This window comes from Columba livia, chromosome 6, assembly GCF_036013475.1.
Source record: "Columba livia isolate bColLiv1 breed racing homer chromosome 6, bColLiv1.pat.W.v2, whole genome shotgun sequence".
Lineage (NCBI taxonomy): Eukaryota > Metazoa > Chordata > Aves > Columbiformes > Columbidae > Columba > Columba livia.
Window position 1 is genome coordinate 16,899,837 of NC_088607.1, and position 25,246 is coordinate 16,925,082.

The following is a 25,246-nucleotide window of genomic DNA, read 5'->3' on the forward strand; positions in this document are numbered from 1 at the left end:
AAGATCACCAAGGAGTGTAAGGCACAAGGGAAGGAGGAAATTCAGATGTACCACGGCCAAAAAAGGGCAAACACCTGTCGCAGAAATAGACTATAAAGATGAATTGTGAATGAAGAGGTCATACAAAATGAAAGCCTGTCTCCACTTATGAAACAGCATTCAAAAATCAAAAGCAGAGGAGAAAGTTTTAAGTTCCCAAAGGAAAAAAACTTAAACTCACTCAGGAGCAATTTAACTGAGCGATTCAGCTAAATTTTTCTCCAGAAACCTTGTCACATCTTACTAGTTGCAACAAAGCTTAAAGAAATTACACTTTTTACTCATTATTAAATCGACGAACCAGGAGAAATGTTGCTATCTGGGAGTGTGTATGTGCATGTAATAGGGATCCATTAAGCATTAACATATTTTAAATTCCTCATTCAAATTGACATCATTTATTTCCCTTGTGTCCTAGACTGTAAAAGAAAATTAATAGAAGCCATTTGGGGATGGGTTTTTTTGGCAGTAAACAGTATCTTAAGGAATAGAATTATATCATTGATGGTTCTACTACACCCCAATGAAACAATCTTTGCCAAAAGCAAGTGGAGCAAAATACTTGTTTGCATGCAAATCTTGAAATTATTATTCTGGCTTCTAATTCATTACGTTGTCTTAAATGACCAGAAGTGGAGATTGTACATATGCACCCATAGTGTTTTGGATGATCTGAAAACTAACTACAACTGAAGGAAAAAAAAAGTCAGCATAGTTCTGGCTGCAGCGCTAAACTCAGAAAAGATAATGGAAAAGAATTATCCATGAGTACCATCAGTCAGGACAGGACTTCCCATTACATGTGTTGTTAGCATTAGTCTGTTATAAATTGGTAGGACAATTAAGTGCAACAAGTAGCCTTCATAATGCTATTTTTATTATTGTTGCTATTAGTTCTGTAGATATGATGTTTTAAAATTGAAAACTCAACGCTTTCCTCAAATACATGGATGCCTCACAAACAACAGAAGTACCGCATCCCTAGTTTTTTCTAGATGTCCAGCTTATTTATGGACAGCGGGGTGGATTGGATCAAATTATTGCATAATCTGCTGGACCATCAGAAATTACTTATATCAGAAATTAATCCACACCAAATAATTGGAGCTGACTTAATGATTTCCTCATAAATACACGCAGGACAGAATGAAGCTGAGGAACTCCTAATTTTTTAAAGAAAACCACTTTTTAATGTGAAGTTGCTCATGCATTTGCCTGGTATCGCTGAATTTGGTCACAGACATGAGAGCGCTTCCTTCTGAGTCAGAAAAAATCATGAAGTATTACTGCTGGTATGTTCTATATTGGAATTAAAAAGTGGAAATACCTGGCTAAAAGTGAAAACAATTTCAGTTAGATTTTCACATTTGTGAGGGATTCACATTTGTGGTATGTGTAGGAAAAACAGCTAAATCTCGAAAAGTTCTTTGGCCTATGACAACTTTTAGTCTTGGTTGTTTCCCATTTTTTTTTGTTCAATCTGACATGAATTTAAATTAGTTTCACTTTCTACAGACATTACCAATGCTGTAGTTGTTTTCATTTGAACTTTTATTCCTGTGATTTTAAAAATTATGGTTTAGATAGCTCCAAGACTGATTATACCAGGAAATCCATAAAGGAAGTGAAATAATTGCCTTCTTTCACTACTGTAGTATTACTATAGGTGTGCAGGTAAAGCCATAATGAGAATTCACTGATGTTCTGATATTAATAATGATACTACTAGGTGTCAGCATTAATACTGCTATGTTTATAAGATAATATATTGTGAAAAGGAAACCTTACCATTATACTTTCCTGATGTTTTAACCAATCAAACAAAACCAGGCTATTTACCACCAAAAAAACCCACAGATTCAAAATTAAGGTGTTTATTTTACCTCGCTGACAGTGATGTATAGGCAACCATACATTGCAAAATACTCAATCATCAAAGCAAATGATCTAGCATACCAGGAACCAGTTTCTCCTAAAAAGGTATTTTTTTATTTTCACCGTGTACTGATGTTTTATCATAGAGAAAGAAATATGGAACTTCTCTTACAGTCATGAGGCAGCTCATTCGTGTATGTATTGTTTCAAGTACACTGTATTTTGGGAAAGCTAGAGTATTATTTATTTTAGTGACAAACACAATTTGGAGCTTTTTGTAAGCAGATCAGTGTGGAAATAATAGATTTGAAGAATGAATTAAAAAGGCCCCAGCAAAAAGCTTTTGTGTAAGAATACACCAGTAAAAAAGAATAATACAGAAAGTCAAGTTAGCACCTTTATTGCATGGACTGGTATGGAGCAGGACAGAATAGATGTATTTTCTTTGAACCCTCCATTTATACTATGTTGTTCATATGTAAGATTACACCTTCTATTTACAGGTCATTACAACCATTTGAAACAACCAACTAGCAGTAAGATTACTTGACTCAGGCTTTTTGTTGGTGTCATAACAGATCTTTTCTAACACCTATGAAACAGCTATTCTTAAAAGGAATAGCAGAGTTGTCTCAGTTCTTGTTTGCTTTTCGTTCTAATACTGTCTGCCTAGGCAGTTTGCCTACTGAGGCTAAGGAAGGTCTGTCAATTCCTAAACATTTCTGTCATCTAAGTGTGTTTAGTCCCTGGTTCCTCCATGGATTTCCAGCCTCTGCTACCTGTGATATTGCCCACCCACTTGTGCCATGACGACAGACATTTTTTAATACACTTTTCATGAACATATTCAGAACTTGCTGTCTTCTTGAAAAAGAGATACTCATTTGAGCTGTTCTGGCGATACTAAGTAGTAGTTGTAGCTGCCAAGCAGCACATAAGATTATGGTTTATGATTTCATTACAGACAAGCCGGGAAAGAAATATCAATTAATTACATTTTATAAAGTATAACATTAATAAATATATTTAACGCTGAAATAGACAAATGCATGGGATTAAGTTCTACTGACTGTTACTAAAAGCCACAAAGTGATTCTGAATTTTGTCTGCTATAAATAAGGAATTACTTAGCCAATGACATAAGAAAAAATATCAGAAACAGGAACTCTTCCAGAAACTCTGTACAGCCAATAGATGAGCAAGGTATGAAATGAGTACTCAGAAGATCAAACCACAGGAGAAAACCAAAATGGATTATTTGCATATGTAAGAACAGATTGTGGAGGTTTGTGTCTTAAAAGGTTACAGAGCAACAAAATGAACAGTAGCAAAGTCAGTAAGACTAAAGCCAGGAGTTCTAGTGGAATAAAGAGTGAAGTGGCTGCACAATTATATCTTTCACTTAAAGCTGATGTCATGCCAAAAGAATAGAAAATGGCATATGGGACCCCAGGTTTTTACAGGATTTATGAGGTGAACTAGTAACTCTTATGTCCATCCAGAGCGAAGTGATACAAACTCCAAAAAACACAGAATACATGATTATGTGGATTTATTGTACAGTATTTTGTAAAGTTTATTTTCTTGGAAGTTACTAGAAAGTCCCACAAAATTCTCTGTTAAGGCCTGCACTGCTCAATATATTCATGGGACGGAAGGGTAAAATAGCACCATGTCAAAGTTTGATGATGACAATAAGTTTTTCAAGTTACAGTTTTCTGCAAAGAGCTGTAGACGGTGTTCATGGTGCTAGAGAACTGGGCAATAAACTGGAAAATGAAATTCAGTACAATATCAGGCACAGCAATATAATTTTAAATAGAAAATAATGGGCCCCAAAATGGCTAATACCACCCAGAAAAAAAAGGATCTTTGAAATGTGATAGACGTTGATATGAAGACAGTGTCTGTATGCTCAGTAATAATCATAAAGGCAAACAGAATGTTACTAACCTGTAGAAATGGAGTAGAAAATAAAACAGTAAACATCATGGTGCTGCTATATAAATACTATGGATGTGTCTTCTACACTTGTGGTGGTACGGACCCCACCCCAGGGCCACCCGGGGGACCTCAAGACAAGCCAACATGGTGTTCTCAAGTGTTCTTGTTTTGATCACAAGTGCAGTGAGTAGAAATGAACTGGCATTCCTCAGCTGGTGATCATTAGAGAGGCCAGCATTATGTTCCTGCCTGGGGACACAGGTTCTTGTCTTGATGGAAGGGTGTAGTGAGTTGGGACAATTAGGGAGTCTTTGCTTGGTGATCACAAGGCAGGCCAACATTGTTCTTGCCTTGATCAAAGAGTGAGTTTGGACTATCAGGTGCCTCCTGACTGCACCTGAAACTCCTACTAACTGGATTGTTGCCCGATGTGGGAAGTACCATGTGAGCTTGAGGCACAAGCTGTGGAAAAATGTTGACCAAAGACAATCATCTTGTGATCCTATAAATAGTGATCCTAAAGGGAGACCCTTTGAGCTCTCCTGGACTGCAGCGGGCTGTAACCCAGTATCTTCTCCTGACTGGAAGACCTTCAGTGCTGACATCACAAAAACTCAGATGTCATCTACTGATGATTTTGCAAGGATCCAAAGACCTAATTTTGCACAGTTTGACTATCATCCACTGATGAATGTCCACTCATAAAAGTGAGTATTTTATAAAACTCATGAAAAGGAAATTTTAATCATAGGTTAACCTTTGTGTGTGTGATTTGATTTTAGAACTGATTCATCTGTCTGTCTGTTTCTGTGTGTGCATTTTAATTTACCTTTTCTGCACCTGTGAGTGTGTTTTAGTTGGGAAAACCCTACTGTAAGTTTAGCGTGAACCTTGTCATTTACAAATCTCTAAGTCACTATTTTGATTGATTATAACAAATATCATTGAATCACTCAAACTGGCTGACAATTAAGTGCTATATATACAACCTAATTTTGTAATCTACCAAAAAGTATTAATAAATTCTAATTTGCTACTAAAATCAAAGCTGTGTAAAAATTCCATTCATGACAACACTACATGCAGTTCTGGCTTCCCTTTCTCAACCTGGACATCACAAAACCAGGAGGGTTGCAGAGAAGGAACCCAAATGCATAGAGTCACTTTCATAGAAAAATGAAGAAACTCAGACTTTTCAGTCATGAGAAGGAATAGCTTAAGAGCCAGCAAAATAGAAGTGATATGAAGGAGGTGAACAAAGGATGACTTTTTGATGTTAAAGGAATTAGAAGGCATAAAATTAAGTAATCAAGATGCCAGTTCAAAATAAATAAATGGGATGCTATGTGTGATTAAGGGTTAAATCAGGGAACATACTTTCACAAGAAGTGAAGGATACCAAGAATTTACATTAATTTGGAAAGCTATGAGACAAATTCATAGAAGAAAAAACAAATTATTAGAACAAAAGATACAACCTCTGAATCGAGATGACCCTGAGACTCAGATTGCTATTCACTGGGAAAGCAAGCTGGGGAAAAAGCAGCATTTGCCCTCCTCTTCTACAGCTCTGTTGGAATCTGCTTTTGGCCAGATGATGTTCTGCTAAGTAGACTCCGTACATCAGTTCCCTCTTAATTGTTTTAATACACCTACCAGATGGACACATCCAGTTAAGAGGCCTTGTTATAACTAGGTATCCTACATACACTTATTCTCAGCATAGCTTTTTCAAGTACAATTTTGAATCACTTGCATACAAAGAGTCTTTAGCACATGTGAGGAATCGTTCTTGGGAAGTTACTGAGTCGTTTTTGGAAACTTGTGGAGAAACCATTTCTCTGCCTTCCCATTATGTGAAATGAATAAGAGACTTTATTATTATCATTTGGGCATGAGGGAGTGTTGCCAGACAGCAGATGGAAGAACCATTCTTAGAAATGTGTAAACAATTTTTTTAAAAAGTTTATCATCATATTGATAGCTCTACCACATGTAACTTAATTAGTAATAATCTGCTGAAAGATGAGATTCACCTTCATGAGTAGCTTGTCTTGGTACCAAAACTAGAATTTCTACATATCTATTTCTTGATTAGACAATACTAAAGCCACTATCCTTGGAGCATGTTTTAGTCTCATGAAAACTAAAGTTTGCATTGTTAAGTGAAGATCAAATTTGTCTCATTGTAATTTTAGTCTCAATGTATGCAAGTGTCTTCAGCATTGGGAGCAGTCATAGCTGAAATAAGGTCAGGCAAGCTAAGTTAAAGCAGAAATTAGGGCTGGAAAAGAGGCAAGACCTAGGAACCAAGGCTCAGCAGATCAAGGGCAAGATTAGGAACTAACCCTCCATAAGAAAAGGAACAAGGACAAGGTCTAGAAAGCAGAAAATTAGATCAGGCTTTTAAACAGAAAGTGACACTCAAGAGCAAGAATTTAGAGCACATTTACAACTGAAAGGCATTGAGCCACCCAGACCACCCTGTCCCATCTCCTGTACATCGAGACATGTTACACCAATCAGCTAGCTTAGAGATAAGGCTGTTACCCTTTGGAAAACTAGTTATTGGCCAGATGATCAAGAAAGAGATGCCTAAACTGATTGTGGGAGACATCTTGACTTTGCAGCTTTCACTGACAGCTGAGCTAGCAGAATGTGTTGGGTGACACAAGTGTCTTCCTCATCAGCAGGAACTAATGAGGGACCCCAATGCTCTTTTTATCAGTAGTGAAGCAACACGTGAGCAGTGTGCTGGAACACAATTGCCCAGATGAGACACAAGGGACTGGCAAACCAAGAAAAGTTTGAATCAAAGCAAATTGCAATATTCTGTTAATGTACAGAGATGCTGAGAAAACAAGATAATCCTCAAGCCTGTCTGAAAATGGGGAAGATTTACTCTTGGTGGCAAACAAACTAGAAACCACACACCATTGCACATACTGTCTTTCTGATGCAACATTACAAAATACATCCTGAGTACTGGTCTTACTTTCTTTAGCAAGGCAGGTGCTAATTTCCCTTTTGGAAGATACAGACACACAAACTGAAATATTTAAAATAAAAAAAAAAATTGTTCTATGCCATAAGACATGGTGTTATATATTCTATAACACCATAACTTCTGTCTGGTTTTGCATTTCTCATAGTTATGAGTATTTGTCAGTAGAGCCCTCTCATGAGTTTTTGCCACTTAGGCACATGTCCTTACCTGCACAATTCTGGTCAGGTCATTTAACTTCTCTGCCTCAGTTTATCCATCAGTTGTAATGAAGGTGTACACTCATGAGGGCCTTAAAAGAATTTGTTCTTTGTAAGATTAATTTGTTCTGCAATGAATGCCATTATATTAACTGAAAGTTTTTCTTTGTCTTACTCTACAGACCAACAGCTTTGTACATTCTATCTGGCACATGTATTAAGAAATTATTGAGTTTCTTTTTCAGGAACTGGGTGGTGTTTCTAATACAACATGTTTTTCTCATGATTATCAACGTGACTCCTGCATTTTAGCCTTAGATACATACATACACTTCAACCCAAAATCTAATGGGAGAAGTGAGCAACATTCAGTTATGCGCATTTGAATTCTGTGGAAATTGTGGAAGTATCTCTGTGCAGAATCGAATACAATTTGTTTGCTCTCTGCTGATCAAATAATGATAACTTTCATCCCAGTCACTGCTGATCAACCTCTCTTGATGAAATCCCTACCAACCTTGAATCTAAAGGGAAACTAAATTCCTTTCTTTTACTCTGATAGCTTTGTACTGTTTTGTACATTTGCTCTTTCACCACATGCTGAGTTTTGTCTGGGTCTTCTAGAAATTGCTCTGAAAGTCTCCTGCTGATCCAATATCTCATCATGGTATCCAGTTAGACATTGACAGAAATCTCTCCTGTGTTATCCAGTTTTAATCTGTTTCATTGGCTCCGTATGAGGTTTCAAATGGATTTTAAAGCATTATTCTTAGACTAAAATCTAATAGGTGTTAGTTTCGTATAGTCAGCAATTCTTAAATTTTGCATCATCTTGTGTCTTGAATCTTCAGCTAGTAGACCCTGTACTGCACTTCAGGTTGGGCAAAGGCAGCAGCACAACAGAAGTTTCTCTGAGTAGCCCCACAACTGTGTCATTGCATTTAATCATCTGTAATCACGCTGCAAATGAGTCCCACTTCCGTATTCATTCATCTTTGGCACTTTTGCTCTGGTTATTAATATCAAGTCGTAACTTTTGAAGAGAGGAGACAAAGATAGGTCTCCCTTTATGTAGGAGCCCAGGCCATATAGTACTGGGCCAACTTTGAAGTAGGAACCTACCATGGAAATCCCTTCATATACGGTCCTCAATCCCTTGCTAAAATAGTCTCTTTCTAGCTATTTCAAAATGTGTATTCGAGACACCAGGTGCCAGGTTGCTTGTTAATTGTGCCCCGTGGCTTTGGATTTCACTGCCTAATGGCAGGAGATCAGTTACACTATGTTGATGTAGTTTAACAACAGGCTAAATAAAGACATTTTTGTTTTTCTGGCTCCTTAGTCCATGTGAGATGTGTTAGCTATTATTTTAGTTTTGTGCCCCATGAGGCTTTCCAGGCAGTTCTTCAGACATGCGCATTGCATCCCTTCCTGTTTACAGAAACAGAGCAGACTACTGGTGTGAACATGTTCGTTGGTTTGTAGTGAAGCGTCTTTGTATTGGGGAAACTAAGCCTTAATTAAGACCAGCTGGCACTATAAACTGTTTCAAGCTCCATAATACTGACCGTGGTTTTCAGTTAGAGATACGGAAAATCAGGAGTTTTCCTCATCCTAACTAAATCTCTGTTGCTGGTTTTCCTCTTAACGATGGAGTACACCATCCTACACAAGAGATTAGTAGAACAACTACATTATAACAATTTCATAGTCCCAAATGCTGCAGTATTTGCATCACAGAGAGTTTTACAGAAGGACAATAAACCATGTGACAGCCACCTTGTTACTCTTTCTACATTGGGAGTCAGACAATTTCTTTGAGTTATAATAAAGGTAAATACGGATTCCAAAAAGTTCAGGCAATATCATGCTCCTTGATAGCGTTTCTATTGACAGTTGATAAAGGAGGGTGGCCAGATGTGCACAGTTTTGAGAAATAAGAGATCGAGAAGTACAACATTAGCATTAAAGTAATAGCTTCTATAAGCAAAATCCATTCTTAATTATTTTCCATTTCAATTATGAGTTAGCTTTGCTTATGTTATTTCGTTGTCTAATGTCTCATAAAATCTAGTCCCTCAGATTACACAATTTTGCCCATAACATTATGATCGTAAATCTACAAATATGAACTTGTTAGACATTTGCAGAAAGAGACTACAATGATTAATAAAGCAAAAGATTAGGAGCAAGGTCAATCTGCAAGGTCCTAATCCCAGCTGAGCCACTTAGGATAAAAGCTTGGGAAAGTTACTTGACCTTTGTGTTTCTCAGCAAGCTCTGCTGGAAATTGGATACCAGCTGGATCTTGGAGAATACCAGATATGTCTGCTGAACTCCTCCCAATTAACAAAGTTAGAATAATGGTGAGCAGGCCTGCATTATAATTGTGGGGTGCTATGCACATAAATACAGTCAAGGGTTAATGACCCTCCTTCCCTTTCCTGGCAGGGCTAAACTGATGTTAAAAGGTGGCCTATGCACTACATGTCCTGTCCAATTGTTGGCTATATTATAAATTAAAATAATGGTGCACATGAGGCAATTAGACTTTAAAAGGATTCCAGCTGTTCCCTTCCACCCAGCATTCTTCTGCACTTCCAGCAAGGACATTTATCAGGTTATGTGATTAGAAAGATTAGATTTATAGGGCCAAACTCTTAGATGCATCCATGATCTACCTGCAGTTCTTTAATACGGGATCAGTTCTATGCAACTGGAAAAGGCAAGTCCAAGAGTTGGTAATCCCTAAAGGGAAGTATCATACTGGCCACATTCATCCCCAACACATGTGCCAATGCTCCTGTGCCAGTTTTACATCATCAAAGAAATTACTCATGTCAAGTGTATCCCAAGGTCCTTCCATGCAACCAGAGGATTTTCCTGAACTGAGCCTGAATTTTCTTCTGTCAACACCTGTTGTACTATTTATTTAAAAAAAAAAAAAAAAAGGCAAGAACACAGTGAGGAAAGGCCCAGCCTTTAGCCACTTTGGCAATAAAATTATATAATACCACATAATCCTCAGACCTCATGGTTCACTGAAGAGAGGACAGTGAGATGCTCACAGAAGGCTGTCATTATATATAGTGCACACGTGGTTTCATGCAGGTATCAATAAAAGGACATTAAGTACCTGAAACGTCACCATGGAAGTAATTTGAAAACCCGGACAGTGAAACAGGACCATATTATCATGTGAAATCTTCCATATTTCCTACAAAAGATAAAATAGTTCTCTATAATTAGAACAGTAGCTAATATAGTATGGTATAATACCAAATGGAGTATTTTAGGATGGTCAAGTTGCAAAGAAGCTGTGATGTGCAGGCCTAAGTCCATTATTTTGTTTTTATTGTGGTCCTTGGTCAGCGTGTTTGTTTCTTTATTTATTCACAATGGTATGGAGCTATACTTTTCAAAAGAAATATGCATTATCTTTCATACAAAAATATCTTTGAAACTCCTTTGTGTGACAATCCATGCCCCATTGAGCCTTGTGGGGGAGGGAGAGTAGGAATTTTTGACAGATAACTGCTATTTGTTGCAAAGTTCTCCATCTATTATTTATTGTACTATTATTTTGCAACCAAATTATTTCCCAACAGAGCCATGGTGACACACTCACATGCCTTTGAGTGCAGTCTTGTTGGTGGTGCTTGTTTGTCTGCTAAACAAAAAGCTAAATGCACCTATATAACTTCTTTTAAGTCCTCTCTGTAAGGGATCGTGTAGGACCATATTAGACCTCAGTTGGTCAGTTTAGCCAATATGTGGCTTGTCTAAATATGCAGCAAATATAATACAGCTGAAGATATTCTACCGGCAAGGAAAAAGTAGGGAAGAAATGATGTCCAGATGTCTACTGTCTGATAGGATTTTTCCTGCAGTTGGTACAACTCATGCCTCATCAATTTTTCATCTATGCTGGGACCACTCAGGTTAGTTGTGTCTGTTGGTAAATTTTGCAAGGATCAGCTCTGCAGGAAAGCACATATCGTCTCAGGGTTTGGTGCCCAGCATTGCACATTCTTAGATGGGAAATGTGCTGGCACATTCCTACTGCTTCCGGAGACCTGGGGAACAGCTACAAACACCGGATCTCTGCAGGACCTGGGAAAATCTCACACTTCTGCAGTGTTGTTGAAGTCCCAGTAAAATGTAGCCAAGCAGATAAACCAAATTTCAGTCCGTCTTCTAGGTGGCCCTGCTCTTCAGTGTTCCGTTGTCATGGCCTAGTTCACAGCAAATTCTGACATTTGGTAGGTACGACATTGTCTGTGTCAGAAAAGGTGCAACTGCTATCTATTTAAAGTTGTGATAGCATTTATTCCACCTTTCAGATCCGTAGTGTTCCACCTGACTGGTTCTACACCTGACCGAGACACTCTCAGGAAGAACTTGTGCCTTATTCCTAATCCATGTACCAGCTGAAAGCAAGGAAGAATTTTAGCTTTTGACAATGCAGCTAGAAAAATTATATATGTGTACTGAAATCTTATTCCCATTAAAAGAGTATTTTGTGCTTGAAGTTTAATTGCGTAGAATTGACCCTTAAAGACATGGCGTATGATTCAGAGAATTAAAAGATACTAAATTGCTGTTCCCTAGGACACCAAGGGTAGAATTAATCCAAAATGAGTGTCATGAGTCAGCTGGAGATGCCTGTCTTTCTCCATTAAATATAGAGGGAATGTAAACAGCTGTTTCTTAATTACATATTTAACCATCAGATAGCTAAAGGTAAATGGACTGAGTACCATCTTTAATAGATTAAGAACACTGTAATGCACACACACACGCGCACACACACACACACACACATCACATACTGTTAGCATCACTTTTTACAAGCCATCTTCCACCCAAAGCAACAGATTTCAGTTGGTTGCAGTTTGACATACTATGTTTGATGTGAAGGCTTCAGTTCTTGGCTGAATGTCTTCCAAAAAGTCAGTCAGAAATGAGGATCAGGTTAGGGAACATTTAGACAATAGGGACATACGTTCCATGGAACCTGAGGGGATGCAACCTGTAAGTGCAGAAGGGGCTGGCTAAAGTCATTACAAGGTCCTTTTTTATAATCTTTGAAAAGTCATGGCAACTGGGGGTTTCCTGTCATTCATCTTCAAGAAGGGCAAGAAGAATTTTTGGAACTGCAGGCCAGTCAGCCTCACCTCAATCCCTGGGAAGGTGATGAAGCAAATCATCCTGAAAAAAACATCTGAAACATATGATGGTCAAGAGTGATTGGAAGTGGTCTGCAGAAATCATGCATGAACAACCTGATGGCCTTCTCTGATGATGTGGATGTTTTTTATCTTGACTTCAGTGAAGGTTTTCAACACTGTCTCCCGTAATATCCTCGTACACAAACCAATGAAGTGTGGCCTAGATAAGTGGACAATGAGGTGGGTTGAAAACCAAACTGCTCAGAGGTGCAGAGGCTTGCAATAAGTGGCACAAAGTCCAGTCACTTGTGTTGAACCCTACAGGTCAATACAGGGTCCAGTACTGTTTAACCTCTTCATCAAAGACGTTGATGATGGGGTGCAGTGCACCCTCAACAAGTTTGCAAGACATACTAATTGGAAGGGCTGGTTGATACACCAGCTTGTTATGATGCCGTTTAGAGAGACTTCAACAGGCTGGAGAAATGGGCAGACAAGAATTTCATGAAGTTCATCAAAACAAGGAGAATGGAGTAGATCATCTCCAGATGTCCCTTCCAGCCTCACCAATTCTGTGATTCTGCAAGTCTGAACAAAGCTAAGAAGGAAAACAAACAAACAAACAAACAGGTTATTTTCCTTACATTAAATATATATTGGTACTTTTTATTTGACAGAGGTAACTCCTCCTTATCTGCTTTCAATCAGCAACTTCATATTTGGCAGAGATACAGATTTTGTATGAAGGATACTCCTATTGCCTTCCTGATCAATTGTCCTCTAAAGATGAACAATTTATAAGCTTATGCAATATCTAGTTTTACATATGTTCAGCAGGAATTTATTAAACATTAACAGCTAAAATTCCAAAAATACTGTTATCTCTGACTTTTCTAGAAGTCCCCTGGTATGCTGACCACACCACTGAAACACTGTTTTACATCTGTCCAGAGTTTCAGTGCCTCATTTTCTGAATAAAATACTTACAGTCCCAACGCACAGAATTACACAGCAGTTGAATCTGCCACCCATGCCAATAGGGAACACTGTAAACCTACATAGTGAAATATCATGCTGAATTCTCTGAAGAATTACCTTCCAGTTTTCTTAAATCGGGCACCCAACGTTAATTCCAATTTTATTCTACTCATACCCTAGATCCACTTCTGTAAGGGGAAGACAGTATTTACCTCAAGGAGATTTTGTGAAGACGAGTATTAATGAAGGGACAGATACCCTTGTAACCATCACACACCCATGAGAAAATTCATACTCATCTTTTCAAACGGGGTCTAACTAGACTGCAGTGAACAAGGTATAGGTACGAGCTTCATGCAGAACAATGAGAAAGAAACAACATAATGAAAAGCTATTCAGTAAGTAAACACTGTTCTTCCTGTGCATCAAGGGAGGCAGGAATCCTGCAGGAAAAGAGCAAACCCGTTGGGGACGTGTGGTTTGTCCTGCTCCAGGCTGCATTGGTCAGGCTGTTCAACAGAGACCCCACAACAGCCTTGTCTGCTTTATTTTATATCCCTTACCCACCACCACGCTAAATAAACAACCCACCATGTTTTGCTGTTTTTCATTGGCCTCCATTTTGTCAGCTACATCCTCACTTGGGAATTTCAGCCTCAGCCAGCACAGCCCTGTCACTGTCTTGGAAAATCTTCACCCACAGAGGGTTCCCCATGCTCCCTATTCTCATATTTTGTCTCGTAGTTCCTCCTGTTACTGTATTGCCAGTTTAGCCTCGGGTTGGCCCATGACTTTCCCCTTCTCCCATCTGCAATACCAGCAGTTTCCTGCCCTGTCAGCCCATGTCACGGGTGCGCAGTGAGGGCAGCTGCAGCCCCAAGTCCTGCTGTTGCCAGCACCACTGCAACCCTGGAGCAGCATCGCAGCCTGCAGCAAGTGAGCGCCCCGCAGCAGTAATGAGGTGGCTTTGGCTTTTTTAGCACGTGCCACATGTCCCTCACCACAAGGTATAGTGATGTTTGCAGCGAGGTGGAATGCACTGCTTCCCTCGCTAACATGTCTGCTGACATGAGGTCTGGTCCCTCTCCATCACCTGTTCCACAGGCAGGTCTGCATTGGCCATCAAATCTTGGAACATCCCTCTGGGTGACGTACTCCTAAAGCCACTGGTATGTTGTTTTCCCAATGAACCCAATAATTTAGCATAAACCACTGTCCTGCACACCCTTGACAGAGGTGATGTAAAAGAGTAAAGGCTGTATTATAAAGGTTGTGTTAAAAATGTGAGAACACAAAACCAGAAATAATGAGTCAGATTAAGGGACCACCAGCCGAGTATCTCCAACACTGGCCGAGTAAGTTTGCAGGGAGGAGCACAGACCAGAGCAAGATGCTTCCCCAAAAAATCCCAGCATCTACGGATTTGTAGCTTACCAGCAGCTAACGATTGTATCCTTGTACATTAAAACTCTTAATTCCTTTATTCCATTAATTTCTCCAATTTCAGTTTGAAACTGGATATTTTTTTTGCATCTAACATGATGTCATGTTTCCCAGACTAACTATGTGTTATGGAAAATGTTACTACTTTTGTCTGGTTTGAATGTACTAGTTTTGAATGGGAGAAAGATTTATTTTTAGTTTTAATTGATGTCACCTAGCTGTTGAATGAGAAGACACAGTGAGCAAACATTTTCTGTTCTTGTCCTGTGCCACTCATGTCATTATCATATTCTTCACCTATCTGTCTTTTATCCATGCAGAAAAGTCATGGCCTATTTAATTGTTTTTCATATTCAAAGCATCCCACATGTTTGACCATCCTTATCACCATTCTCTGCTCTTCTTTGAGAGGGAAGAACTGAATTGCATTCAGTATGCAAGATGTGAGCACACCAAGAACATCTACCAGCAAAACTATGTTATCTCATTTATTTTTTTAGTATTTTCATAATCATTTCTAAATTCTGTCTCCTTTTTAGTAGCTACTCGGCACTGAATTTACGTTTTTTCTGGGCTTGCCCATTGAAGCTCCTGAACAGTACCAGCTAGTTCAGTATCCATCACTGTGTATTTAAAGCTGAGGATGGTTTTTGCCATGTGCCACCTGTATCTACATGAATTTCACTGACCATTTAATCACCTGATAACAGCATGAGATCTTTCTGCAACTCTTCAAAAGAACCTCTGGTCTCTATTAATTTGGTTTTTACTCAGTATCACAAGCAAACTTGACTTTTCAGCCTTGAATACATTTTTAAAGTAATTAATATATTAAGTCTGTAAACATACACTTAGAAGCAAATAGATTTTTTCTAATAATAATGCCAAAATTTCTCCAAAGATTAAGAATGCCTATGACATGCATTTACCTTCCTCAGTTGAAGTTCATTAATTTTGTCTGTATGAAGATTTCAAAGCCAGATTACTAACCTTTCACAGGAAAGGTGGCAGAAAACCTGGTCTGAATAAGAAGTACTAGAACTCTGTAATTTTTTTGTTGTTTCCATCTTCAAGCATTTCTCTTGCTCTTTCTCTCACTCTCATATCTTTTTCTGCAAAATTTCTTTACCTTCTTATTTTGTTACTTCGCATCTGTTCCCGTTTACATTTTTCTCTTGATTTTTTTCTTCGTTTCAGTGTCCTTTTGTTTATTCTGTTTCTTGAGTTTCTACTTCTGTTTGTTTGTTTTGTAGAATTCTCTCCAGTTCTGTACTGTTCCATTGTGATGATTGCAACCACACTATCACCTAATGCTTACTATTTTTATTGCAGTACTGCATCAATCAGCCTTCCTATAAGCCCTTGTGGACCTAACAAAAAGGTGGTTGCTGTCCTTGAACACTTGGCCCAAGTCAGGGACAAAACATAACAGGTAAAAACAGTGGATGTGGAAGCACAACGTACCAGTGAAAGAGTGAAGGGGAGAAGTTGAAATCAAAACATGCTCGTTGCTCCGTTCTGTTGACCAGAGATGGTACAGAGACATTGTTTGAAAGGCAATGTGGGAATTTCAAGTTGTGGTTAGATGCTCCACTAGTATATAAGAGAAAAAATACTTATAGAAAATCAGTTACTAAATAAATGAAAAAATCATAGGATAAAGGGAGAGGGATAGTTGATGGGTAATAGCAGTGGGCAGTGGTGAGACATGCAGATCGAGCCAGTGATGTTTGGTCTATGCTTGATACTGTGAGAAAGGAGGAACAGAACAGGACACTCAGATTATGACTTTCCTTCTCCAGATCCATGTTTCTGGCCATGTTTTCCTCTGTTTCTCTAGCACTGGAAAGACCACCTAGCAACTCTAACTGGTAAAAATTCTCATAGGTTTTCAGAGGAGAACAAGAAAACTGACTTAAGTGGGAATTTATGCTCCAGAAGTGTAACTCTTGGGCAGGACAAAACAAACATATCCTTTTGGTGTCATTCCCACCTTGCCCACAATTACTTGATATAATTGGGGTAAAGGGACACACATGTTACTCCACAGAGATGTGTTCCCAGCTGCCTTTAGGACTTATTATGGAAATTGGATATTGTCCCCTGGTATTAAATTTGCCCTCCAACCTGGAAAACAGACTTTAATTACAACTAACATCCTCTCCTTATCCTAGTTACTTTGTCATCCAGATACTTGGGCCTCTGGAATTTCTCAGTCAGACTATAGCTCACTTCTTCCATTTTTACCCATGATTTATTTCACTTTCAACTTTTGACCACTGCTTTCAGTGTAATTGTTAAAAATGGGGAAAGAAAAAAAATAGAGAAGAAAGAAAAGCTGATCCAGGAAGCAAGGTGAAGTGGGGAGTCTGCAGGCAGCAGATGGGAAACAAGCACAGAGCACTAGCAACAATGCGAAAACAGGGTCAGCAGGAAACAGCAAGTAAACAAAGCTTCCTCTATGGAAAATGTATTTGCATTGACTGCATTAACTTTGCATAAGAGAAAGGGCAAACTTTAGGCTACAGAGTTCCTTTTCCTTTCCCTGGAAAAGTTAGTTATACAGATTTAAGGCATTTTGTAACTATAATTTGAGTCAATGACAAAAAAATGGCAAATTAAATATACTATAACTCTTCAAACTCTCTTCTCAGCCTGTATCTGTGTAGTACCCAGCATAATGGCATCCTTGTCTGTGACTTGATGTAGCTTCCCATGGCACTTCTCTGTTACTAACAATGAATAACAAAATAGAAAAGTGACTTATGAACATGTCCAAAATCTAAATTTAAAAAGTAGGGTGAAATTTTGCAGTGCAAGCAAGTGCCTCAGGAGTACAGTTAGATCTCCTCTTACAAAATTACCTGGAAGTGTTTCAGCCCCCTCTCCTGCTGGGGTTACTGTCCATGTGGCTGAACCGCTACACCTGAACATTGAGACTCGTTTGTGTCCATGTGTTCTGGCACCTCAGTTCTGGAGGTGAAACCCTCCAGGAAAGAAGCAGCAACCACAGGTTAACAGCAGTAAGTGAAGGTGTGTCTATGCCTGAAGTCTGAATATTAAATATTAGCAGAATGCTTTAGACTGTGACCCAGTAATGTAACTGGAAATCAAGCATTTACATACCTTTAATAGCTGTAGAGCTCAGCGCTGCAGTCACTGGCCATAGTTTTGGGTCCCAGTCTACTTTTGCACACTGGGCAAAAATGGACATGAAATTACAGTAACTTCCCCTAAATTCTCTCCTTTTTGTAAAAAGGAAAACCAGCAAACCATAATGTAATCTAATATCAGGCAGACATTTGCTTTACAGGATAACAGACATAATAGATTAAATTAATCACAGAGCAAGTATAATGTAATTTAAAGGTGTTAACATAGATGCATACATATTTATTGCCAATGTTAATGACTGTAGAAGGTGAAAAGCACTGAATACTCGGGATTACAGAAATATATCTACCACAGACAAAACATTGCTCACTGAAGGGGATTGTTATGAGTTACAAGTATAGTTCAGAGTCTCAGACAGCCAGCTTTCAGCCCTGCAATTCCCTGAGACAAGCCACTGCACCTCTGCAAGTTGGCTGATATTGGTATTTACCATTCCCTTTAACCTGCTTCAAAACGGTGAGAACCATTTTTCCCTCCTCTCTGGAGCAATCTGTACTGCATTTCTCAACCTGCCAGCTAAACCATCCAGAAGTCAGCCTTGCTTCCTTCTCTGAGTTTGATGGGCAGGAAGAACAGAAGGAAAGGAGGACACTAAGAAAACACAGCATACCAGCAGCAAGCACTGCAGGTGTTTGAGAGGTACAACATTCAGATAAGTTCTAAACACCTGATGGACATTTCTCTGAGCAGAAGCCAAGGAACAGGTGAGGTAAATGTGCTGATTCTTCTGACATCCCTGCAGAGGACAAAGAAAAAGGGGTCTGAGGATGGTGATATGAGGTACAGGGCAGATAGATCAAGGTTGCTTCCAGTTTCAGAGGGAGCAAGGATCTTTTTGGAAGGTTAAAAAAGTAGCTGCAACACAAACTGTGGGTATAAGGTTAATGACTTTCCTTATCCAAGAAGTTAAAGCCAGCCTTCTTAGAAGAATAAATTATGGGATGCCTTATCCCGTGTAACATGGAGGCACTTCTCTACAGCAGGAACAGGTTTCCTTACCTTGGGAGGGGCAACCAAGTTTTCAGGTACTGTTGCATTTGTACTATAAACTTTTTTTTTTTTTAAAAAGGCACTTCAATGTACAGAAAAATGAAGTGAACCATTAAAAAAAAAAGATACAGCAAAAATATTCATTCATTAAGCATTCCCTAATCCCTCTAAAGAGGTCTGTGTATCCAGAGCAAAGCAGAATTACTAAAGATGGAAGATCAATATCAAATAGGCAGTTCTTGTGAGCAGTGATTTTGGCATTTTAGAGTTCAGAAACCCCTGCAGGAAAATTAACCTCTACGCACTGTTCTGTAACAAGGAAATAAATAAATTAAAAAAAAAAAAAAAATATCTGGGCATGCTGCCTGAAAGATTACAAGACTATAACATTAAGTATGAGAGCAAAAAAAAATTCAAAGCAATTAAAAGTGCCTACATGTTTTTTCCTTCACAGCAGCAATGAGAAATCATACCTTGTGAGCATATAACTGATTTAGAACATAATTCTGCAGAAGCTTCTAAGAGTGTAGAAGCTGACTTACACAAGTAAAAGCTTGCATAAGCTTCATGTTCAGCAATGCAGGTAAATTCAGTGCATGATAATGAAGACTTCAGCACTGTTGGGCAGTAGAACAGGTTATTTTGGCATCCTTAAAACCCATTGTATCTTGATAGGCTGCCAACGATGCAGTTGCAGCACCTTTCTGAAGCTGCCAGTTGTGATAGGCACATTGCTCTCAGCTAAATGGCTATAATGTCTCAGTGTAAAAAGAGTTGAAGCAATGGACAACCACTGGCCCCATAAGAAGTCGCAGGGAAAACTGGGACAGTAATGCTGTCTGTTGGGTTTTCCAAAGGTCTGATAAAGGTGGGAGAGGTAAAAGACTGGTTTATATAACAGGATATAATCGAGAAAAACAGGAGAAGTAGCCAAGGAGTACTCCAAGAGAACAGCAAAGCCATTCCACAGGGCCATCTCTGCAATTTTTCTGCCACTTTCTTTCTGCAAAAAAGAGACAGAAAAAGATTGTGGTTGCCACAAAACTGCTTCCTGCTGTTTGATTACTCTGTATCTACAGGATGCAAGAACAGGATGGCACAAAAAACCCCAACAATCGCCATCACCACTACCTTCTCCTGAGACTGACAAGCTGCAATACTCTGGCTATAACTGAGTTGTAGGAATATAAAAAGGTAGCGTGGGGAAGGGATGAGGCAGTTTTTAAGAAAGAAAACCTTGAGCTGTTCTTATAAATTAGCAGGGGTAAGACTATAGATGCTTGCAAAAGTAAGTTGTTTGGGCATTATGAACTGAAGAAATTAAAGTGAGAGCTGAATTCCTCACAGAAGAAATTAACTCATTTCAAAGGTTTCTTGGAAAACAAATCTGATTCTGTGATGCCACTGCTTGCTGGAAAGCAGCTGCAACCACCCAGCCACGCAGAAAAGCTGAGTTGTATTGCTCACTGCTGAAAACAGCAAGACAGACCAGCAGGGTGGCCCATGTTCTGTGGAAGATTTTCTCCAAAGAAAGGATAGACAAAAAAAGAAGTTTGGTCCAGCTTGTACTTGCTGGGCATTCTCAGTGACCTGGATAGGCAGCTACACCAACCAGAAAATATCAGGAGTTCAGCATTTCTCTGCCCCGTGTGTAACGCACAGATGTCCAGAGGGTCAAGAACAGACCTGTGCCATGACACAAGAGCCCATTTCTCTAAGTGCAATTCTTTAAGTTGCATTGCAAGACCATTTCAGGCAATTCAATACTGCAGTTCAAATTAATGGTTTTGGAGACAGACAAAATAGGAGAGGTTCCTTTGTGACACCTCCTGCTCTCTGTTAGAGCTAAAAAACATGTTGCCAGAAGAGAGACCTGTTCCCCAAATCCTTTTTAAAGGCACCTGTCAGTCTGAGTGAGCCAAGGTGAGGGTGGGAAGGAGGAGGCTCTCTCCAAACTGACAGGGGACAAACAAGCTTTTACCCTGGATAGATTCAGATTCAGTACAGTTACTAAAGATCAGCTGACAGCAGACCAAGTTATTGCTGCTCATAGAGCTTGGCTCTGCGGATGAGCAGAAATATAACACTAAAAGAAAATATTTCGCCATGAAGCATACTTTGCATTGGAGCTATGAATTGAAAGCAACCAGTACTGGAGATGAAAGTAAATCATCAGAAGAAAATAACTACAGAAACATTAATGCCCTCTTGTGAAAAGCAATAAAAATGAGCATCCTACAAAATGGGCTATAAATGGAACTTTCAGTGTGCTTCAATACCAAGATTTTCTGAAGCACAAGGAAGCTTTGCACTTGCCTTCCCAGAATCTTTATATTTCATCCTATAATCTGAGTTCACTATCAGAAAAAAAAACCTCAACTGCCCTTCACTCACCTGTGCTCCCACTGCATTTTCCTAACTATCATGGCTTTTTTCTTCCTGTTTACTGAACACACAGGAAATTGTGCTAAATTATCCCTAGCAATTGAGAACAACTTACTGTTGCAAGACAACTACTGTTCTGTACTTCTAAAGCAGATTAAGCTTGCCCGGTTCTCTGCTCAAAAACGACTGTCACTGTGGCTAATCTGGATGCAATTACCTATTTCAGGTTTCAGTTTATTGCTCAAATAGAAACCTCAAAATAAGCAAACCAGTGGTGATGGGTGATGCCAACTCTCTTCTGCAATCACAGCCATCCCCTTACTTCATGTAGCTGTCCCCTCTTTCCACTGGAGAACAGCTGAGAAGTGTCTGACCAAGCCCCAGGGAGACACATCCCATTCCTCTAAAAGACCCTCAAGAGAGGGTTTTCCCATGGATGTGAGCTAAGCTGGTGAAAGCATATGCACTTCAGCGTGGAGTCCCACAGACAGTGGAGAACCCATTGGTCTTTGTTACTTCCACAACAAATCTGTAGCTGGGAAGTCTCTTAAACTTGTCATCGGCCTGCCATATTTTGCAGTTGGTTTGTTTCTAATCATCCATTTCACAGCCACCAAGTGATATTCAGCCCCCTGCAGGCAGCTGGTCATTTGCTGCATTAGGGTGTTGCTCCACAAACTTAGACATCCAGTGAGGGGAGATGAGAAGAAAACCATGCCAGAAGTCACCTTCCCTCCTGTCCTTCCATTCTCCTCCAGAGGCACAGCAGGAACACACGAACAGACCAGTGCTGACCAGCGAGCGCAGCAATGCCCACAGCGTTACACCAGCTCAAGGTTTAGCGGTGCTCAGAGCTCTGCAAAGCATTGGACAACCAGCACCTTGAAAGCCTGCCTAAGCAGACAGCAGAAAATAAGTATTATTATTTTCATTGCAGTGATGGTAAATGGAGCCTCACAGAGATTAAATGACCTGCTCATGGTCAGATGAGTGGTATCTTTCAAAGCTAACACATAAATCTAAATCATCAACTTACCAATTTAACACCTTAATAGCAAGGCCACTCTTCTTCAGTTCTTTCAAGAGTTTGTCTCTAAGAGTTGGTATATAAGAACTGTAAAAGTTTTCTTCCATTTTTTCTGGTGTCCCTCACTCTTTTCCAGTCTGCTGCAGAGAAGCTACAGTCAGTAGACTATCATGAGGGCTTGAAGAGATATATTTCTGTGTAAACTTAAAGAAAGATGTCTAGTCCGGGATTTCCATGTGAGGAGAAAACAGAAGTTTCAACTGTCCAACTAACAGTAACTACAACACTAAGTCATCCTGGGTAGAACACAGCCATGTCAACAGCCAGGACAGAGCAACATAATTAAGAAAAATATGCATTGCATGGTCATGCAACCATGACCTGGAGCTCTGAGCTGAAAAGGAAGAACTCTGTTTATCACAGATTTCATTCAGCTTAATCTTTTAACTGGCTACACAGTGTTTTCATATGGATGTTTTCTATATAACTATATTTGCATACCTAAAGCTTTTTTCTTCCCATTTATGGAGGTTTAAGATCAAAAAGCTGAAAATGTAGTCAAAGCTTTTCACTGTACATAGTTATCAAAAGTAAATAAATCAGAGGGATCATAGAGACGCATTTGGGAACGAGTAGGAGGAAGCTATGCAGAATTTTGCTTGAAAGAGTGCAGTCATGCTGAAAAGCAAGTTCAGACTAGTTCGGATATATGGAAACAAGTAGATCATGTTCTTGTTGATTTATGCTGATAAAGAAGCCAATGCATGATTTCTCATTTTCAGTAAAAGCTCTAAGTTTTCTACCCTAACTGGCCATAGCATAAATTTCACAGCACAACTGCTTGATGCAGAGAGATAGAGACAAAAATGACACAGGGATGTGCAGACATCACTTAAGCCACAATTTTCTGGGGGCTCATTGTGCCCTGACTACGGTGGAAGAGGTCAGACTGGAGAGGTACAGTGGTTCAAAGTGGTTTGAACCACAGCTACAAGTGACAGAGAGTAATAACCCTAACACATGAGTACAATCTTCTGCCTACACCATCCTCTTGGGGGGAAGAAAAAGAGAGAAAGAGAGAGAAAGAGAAAGGAGGAGAGGAGAAGAAAGAAGAAGGAAGAAAGAGGGAAGAAAGAAGGAAGAAAGAGGGAAGAAAGAAGGAAGAAAGAAGGAAGAAAAAAGGAAGAAAGAAGGAAGAAAGAAGGAAGAAAGAAGGAAGAAAGAAGGAAGAAAGAAGGAAGAAAGAAGGAAGAAAGAAGGAAGAAAGAAGGAAGAAAGAAGGAAGAAAGAAGGAAGAAAGAAGGAAGAAAGAAGGAAGAAAGAAGGAAGAAAGAAGGGACAGTGCAGGAGATTATCGCAGCAGTGTGGAGAGCGATTTCTCACCGCTCTGAAAGCAGCCCAGAGCTCGCAGGCAGGACGCTGCCGATGTCATTCGTGTCAAAATTCGCTTCCCACAGTTCCTTTCCTTTCACTAGTTCATGGTGGTTGATCTGGCGAAGCCCGGAGCACTCAGTCTGCGGGCAGAGCAGGTCAGGAAAAGGAGAGTGAGCTGAGCCCATTGCCAGCGTGCAGCAGGTTTCATCTCTGATCCTGGTGGTCCCTCTAGAGGTAAAAAAGTAGGGCTGATTCCAAATCTATTTATTCCTCTACATGCCTGCTGAGCTGGCAAACTAGACTTAGGAGCGATAGTTCTGAGACACTGGCACATATTCAAGCAGGTCTCAGGCTGAATCATCTGCTACAAATTACCATGTTTTAGTATTCATTGAGTTGCACCAACTTAACATACCCATCAGCTGTGCACAGGCTCGGGTGCTGCACTCAGCTCTGCCTCCTTCCCAGCTCCTTAAAGACCGAGGCTGAAGACTTCAATATTCTAAGTAGGAATGCTTATACTTGACAGGTTTATTTTTATTTTTCCATACATTCAACCCTTTCTCCCCCAGCATTCATATCTTCATTTTCAGGCACTGAAGGTAAAACTAAAATCACTTAAATGAGGACTGTTATATGAATAAAAAAATCTTGATGATATCCATGTTTATTGATTTTTTTTAATATCATCTAAATTAAGTTTACTTACTCAGGAAAGAGATCCAACTGTTACTAATGAAAAAATATATATGTATATACATATAAAAATAAGGAACACTGGATCTTCTGCTTCTTCCTCGCAGTGATTATGTATTGATCACAAGCTCCTCAAGAGCAGAGATGGCCACAAAAGCTCTTTGTCTGATTGCTCTGCTGACAACTGGCAACATTTCACAGTATGCACACCCAATTTCACACACACACACACACAAGCACATATGCCGTCTGCTCTGCAGACACACACAGTCAATGGAGCTCTAAGCCACCAGCTTGTCACTTACTGTGACCAGATGAGCTGCGCAGTTCAAATCAGCAGTGTGCTCAGGGGAGCTGCCCAGGATTTTGCCATTGCATTTCAGGTGAAGTCAGCTAGATCCCTGGTGAAGAGTACAGAAAAAAAAAGTACAAACGTGGAAGCCAGAGCTGACGCAAGTGCAAGGCACTGTGCTTCCCAAGGTTGTGGCAGTCTGTCCAGGAGTGTGCAGCTCCTGGCTGCACTCACAGGCTGCACCACTCCAAACCTGAGTCATCGGTATCAGCACTAGTTTCTCACCACAGCCCTTCACTAGATCCCAATCGATCAGGGCATCATGGGAGACTTTCCAGGATAAGTCTTCCGGAGCCAAGAGAGATTTAGAGTGATACCAGCCTTCTCAAGCCAAGACATGATTCATTAGCTAGCAAAATCAAATATTTGTGCATACAGCGTGTCAAAAAAAAGCCTCTCTATCTAGCCTGCCAGCTTTCCATGGTTTAATATAGAGGCTCCCTGCACTTTGCCTGGAGTGCAATACAAGTTTTCAGCGGCAGTCCTGTGGCCTCTGGTCTGATAATGGGCTCGCCCAACTCCAAAGGAGTCTCCCTGACCAATGATCATTAAAACCTTTAATGTGACCCAGACGTTAGTCTCCAGAGCATCCCA

At 39.7% G+C, this 25,246-nt stretch overlaps 1 protein-coding gene and 1 long non-coding RNA gene across 19 annotated transcripts; one reads left to right on the plus strand and one right to left on the minus strand.

Moving 5' to 3' along the window:
* Window positions 1-989: 989 nt before the first annotated feature.
* Window positions 990-23,567, plus strand: LOC135579829 (uncharacterized). Its single transcript, XR_010473628.1, has 2 exons — window positions 990-4,565; window positions 11,406-23,567. It is a non-coding gene; the product is annotated as an uncharacterized LOC135579829 (long non-coding RNA).
* LOC110362235 (uncharacterized) lies at window positions 11,801-25,223 on the minus strand. 18 transcript variants are annotated; one of them, XR_010473618.1, is made up of 6 exons: window positions 24,606-25,222; window positions 23,614-23,832; window positions 22,240-22,367; window positions 21,932-22,097; window positions 16,119-18,564; window positions 11,801-12,831 (listed from the first exon to the last, which is right to left on the minus strand). XR_010473618.1 is itself a non-coding variant. In XM_065068410.1 (6 exons), the coding sequence occupies exons 3-6, from the start codon at window positions 22,335-22,337 to the stop codon at window positions 12,552-12,554; spliced, it is 576 nt and encodes a 191-aa protein (XP_064924482.1). In that variant the 5' UTR covers window positions 22,338-22,370; window positions 23,614-23,832; window positions 24,606-25,159; the 3' UTR covers window positions 11,801-12,551. The 18 variants fall into 18 exon arrangements, 5 of the variants coding, with proteins under 5 accessions (XP_064924482.1, XP_064924483.1, XP_064924481.1 ...); XR_010473620.1 differs by lacking the exons at window positions 21,932-22,097; window positions 22,240-22,367 and having other exon boundaries at window positions 16,119-16,247; window positions 17,781-17,850; window positions 18,439-18,564; window positions 24,606-25,192; XM_065068410.1 differs by lacking the exon at window positions 21,932-22,097 and having other exon boundaries at window positions 16,119-16,247; window positions 18,496-18,564; window positions 22,240-22,370; window positions 24,606-25,159.
* Window positions 25,224-25,246: the final 23 nt, after the last annotated feature.

Coding starts and splice junctions, on each gene's coding strand:
- LOC110362235 (XM_065068407.1), bottom strand. CDS start 23,789: ATGGGCTCAGCTCACTCTCCTTTTCCTGACCTGCTCTGCCCGCAGACT. Junction 18,565..23,613: donor TCTGGGCTGCTTTCAGAGCG/GTGAGAAATCGC, acceptor TGTCCTCTGCAG/GGATGTCAGAAGAATCAGCA. Junction 16,248..18,495: donor CTCAGAGAAATGTCCATCAG/GTGTTTAGAACT, acceptor CTTATATACTAG/TGGAGCATCTAACCACAACT.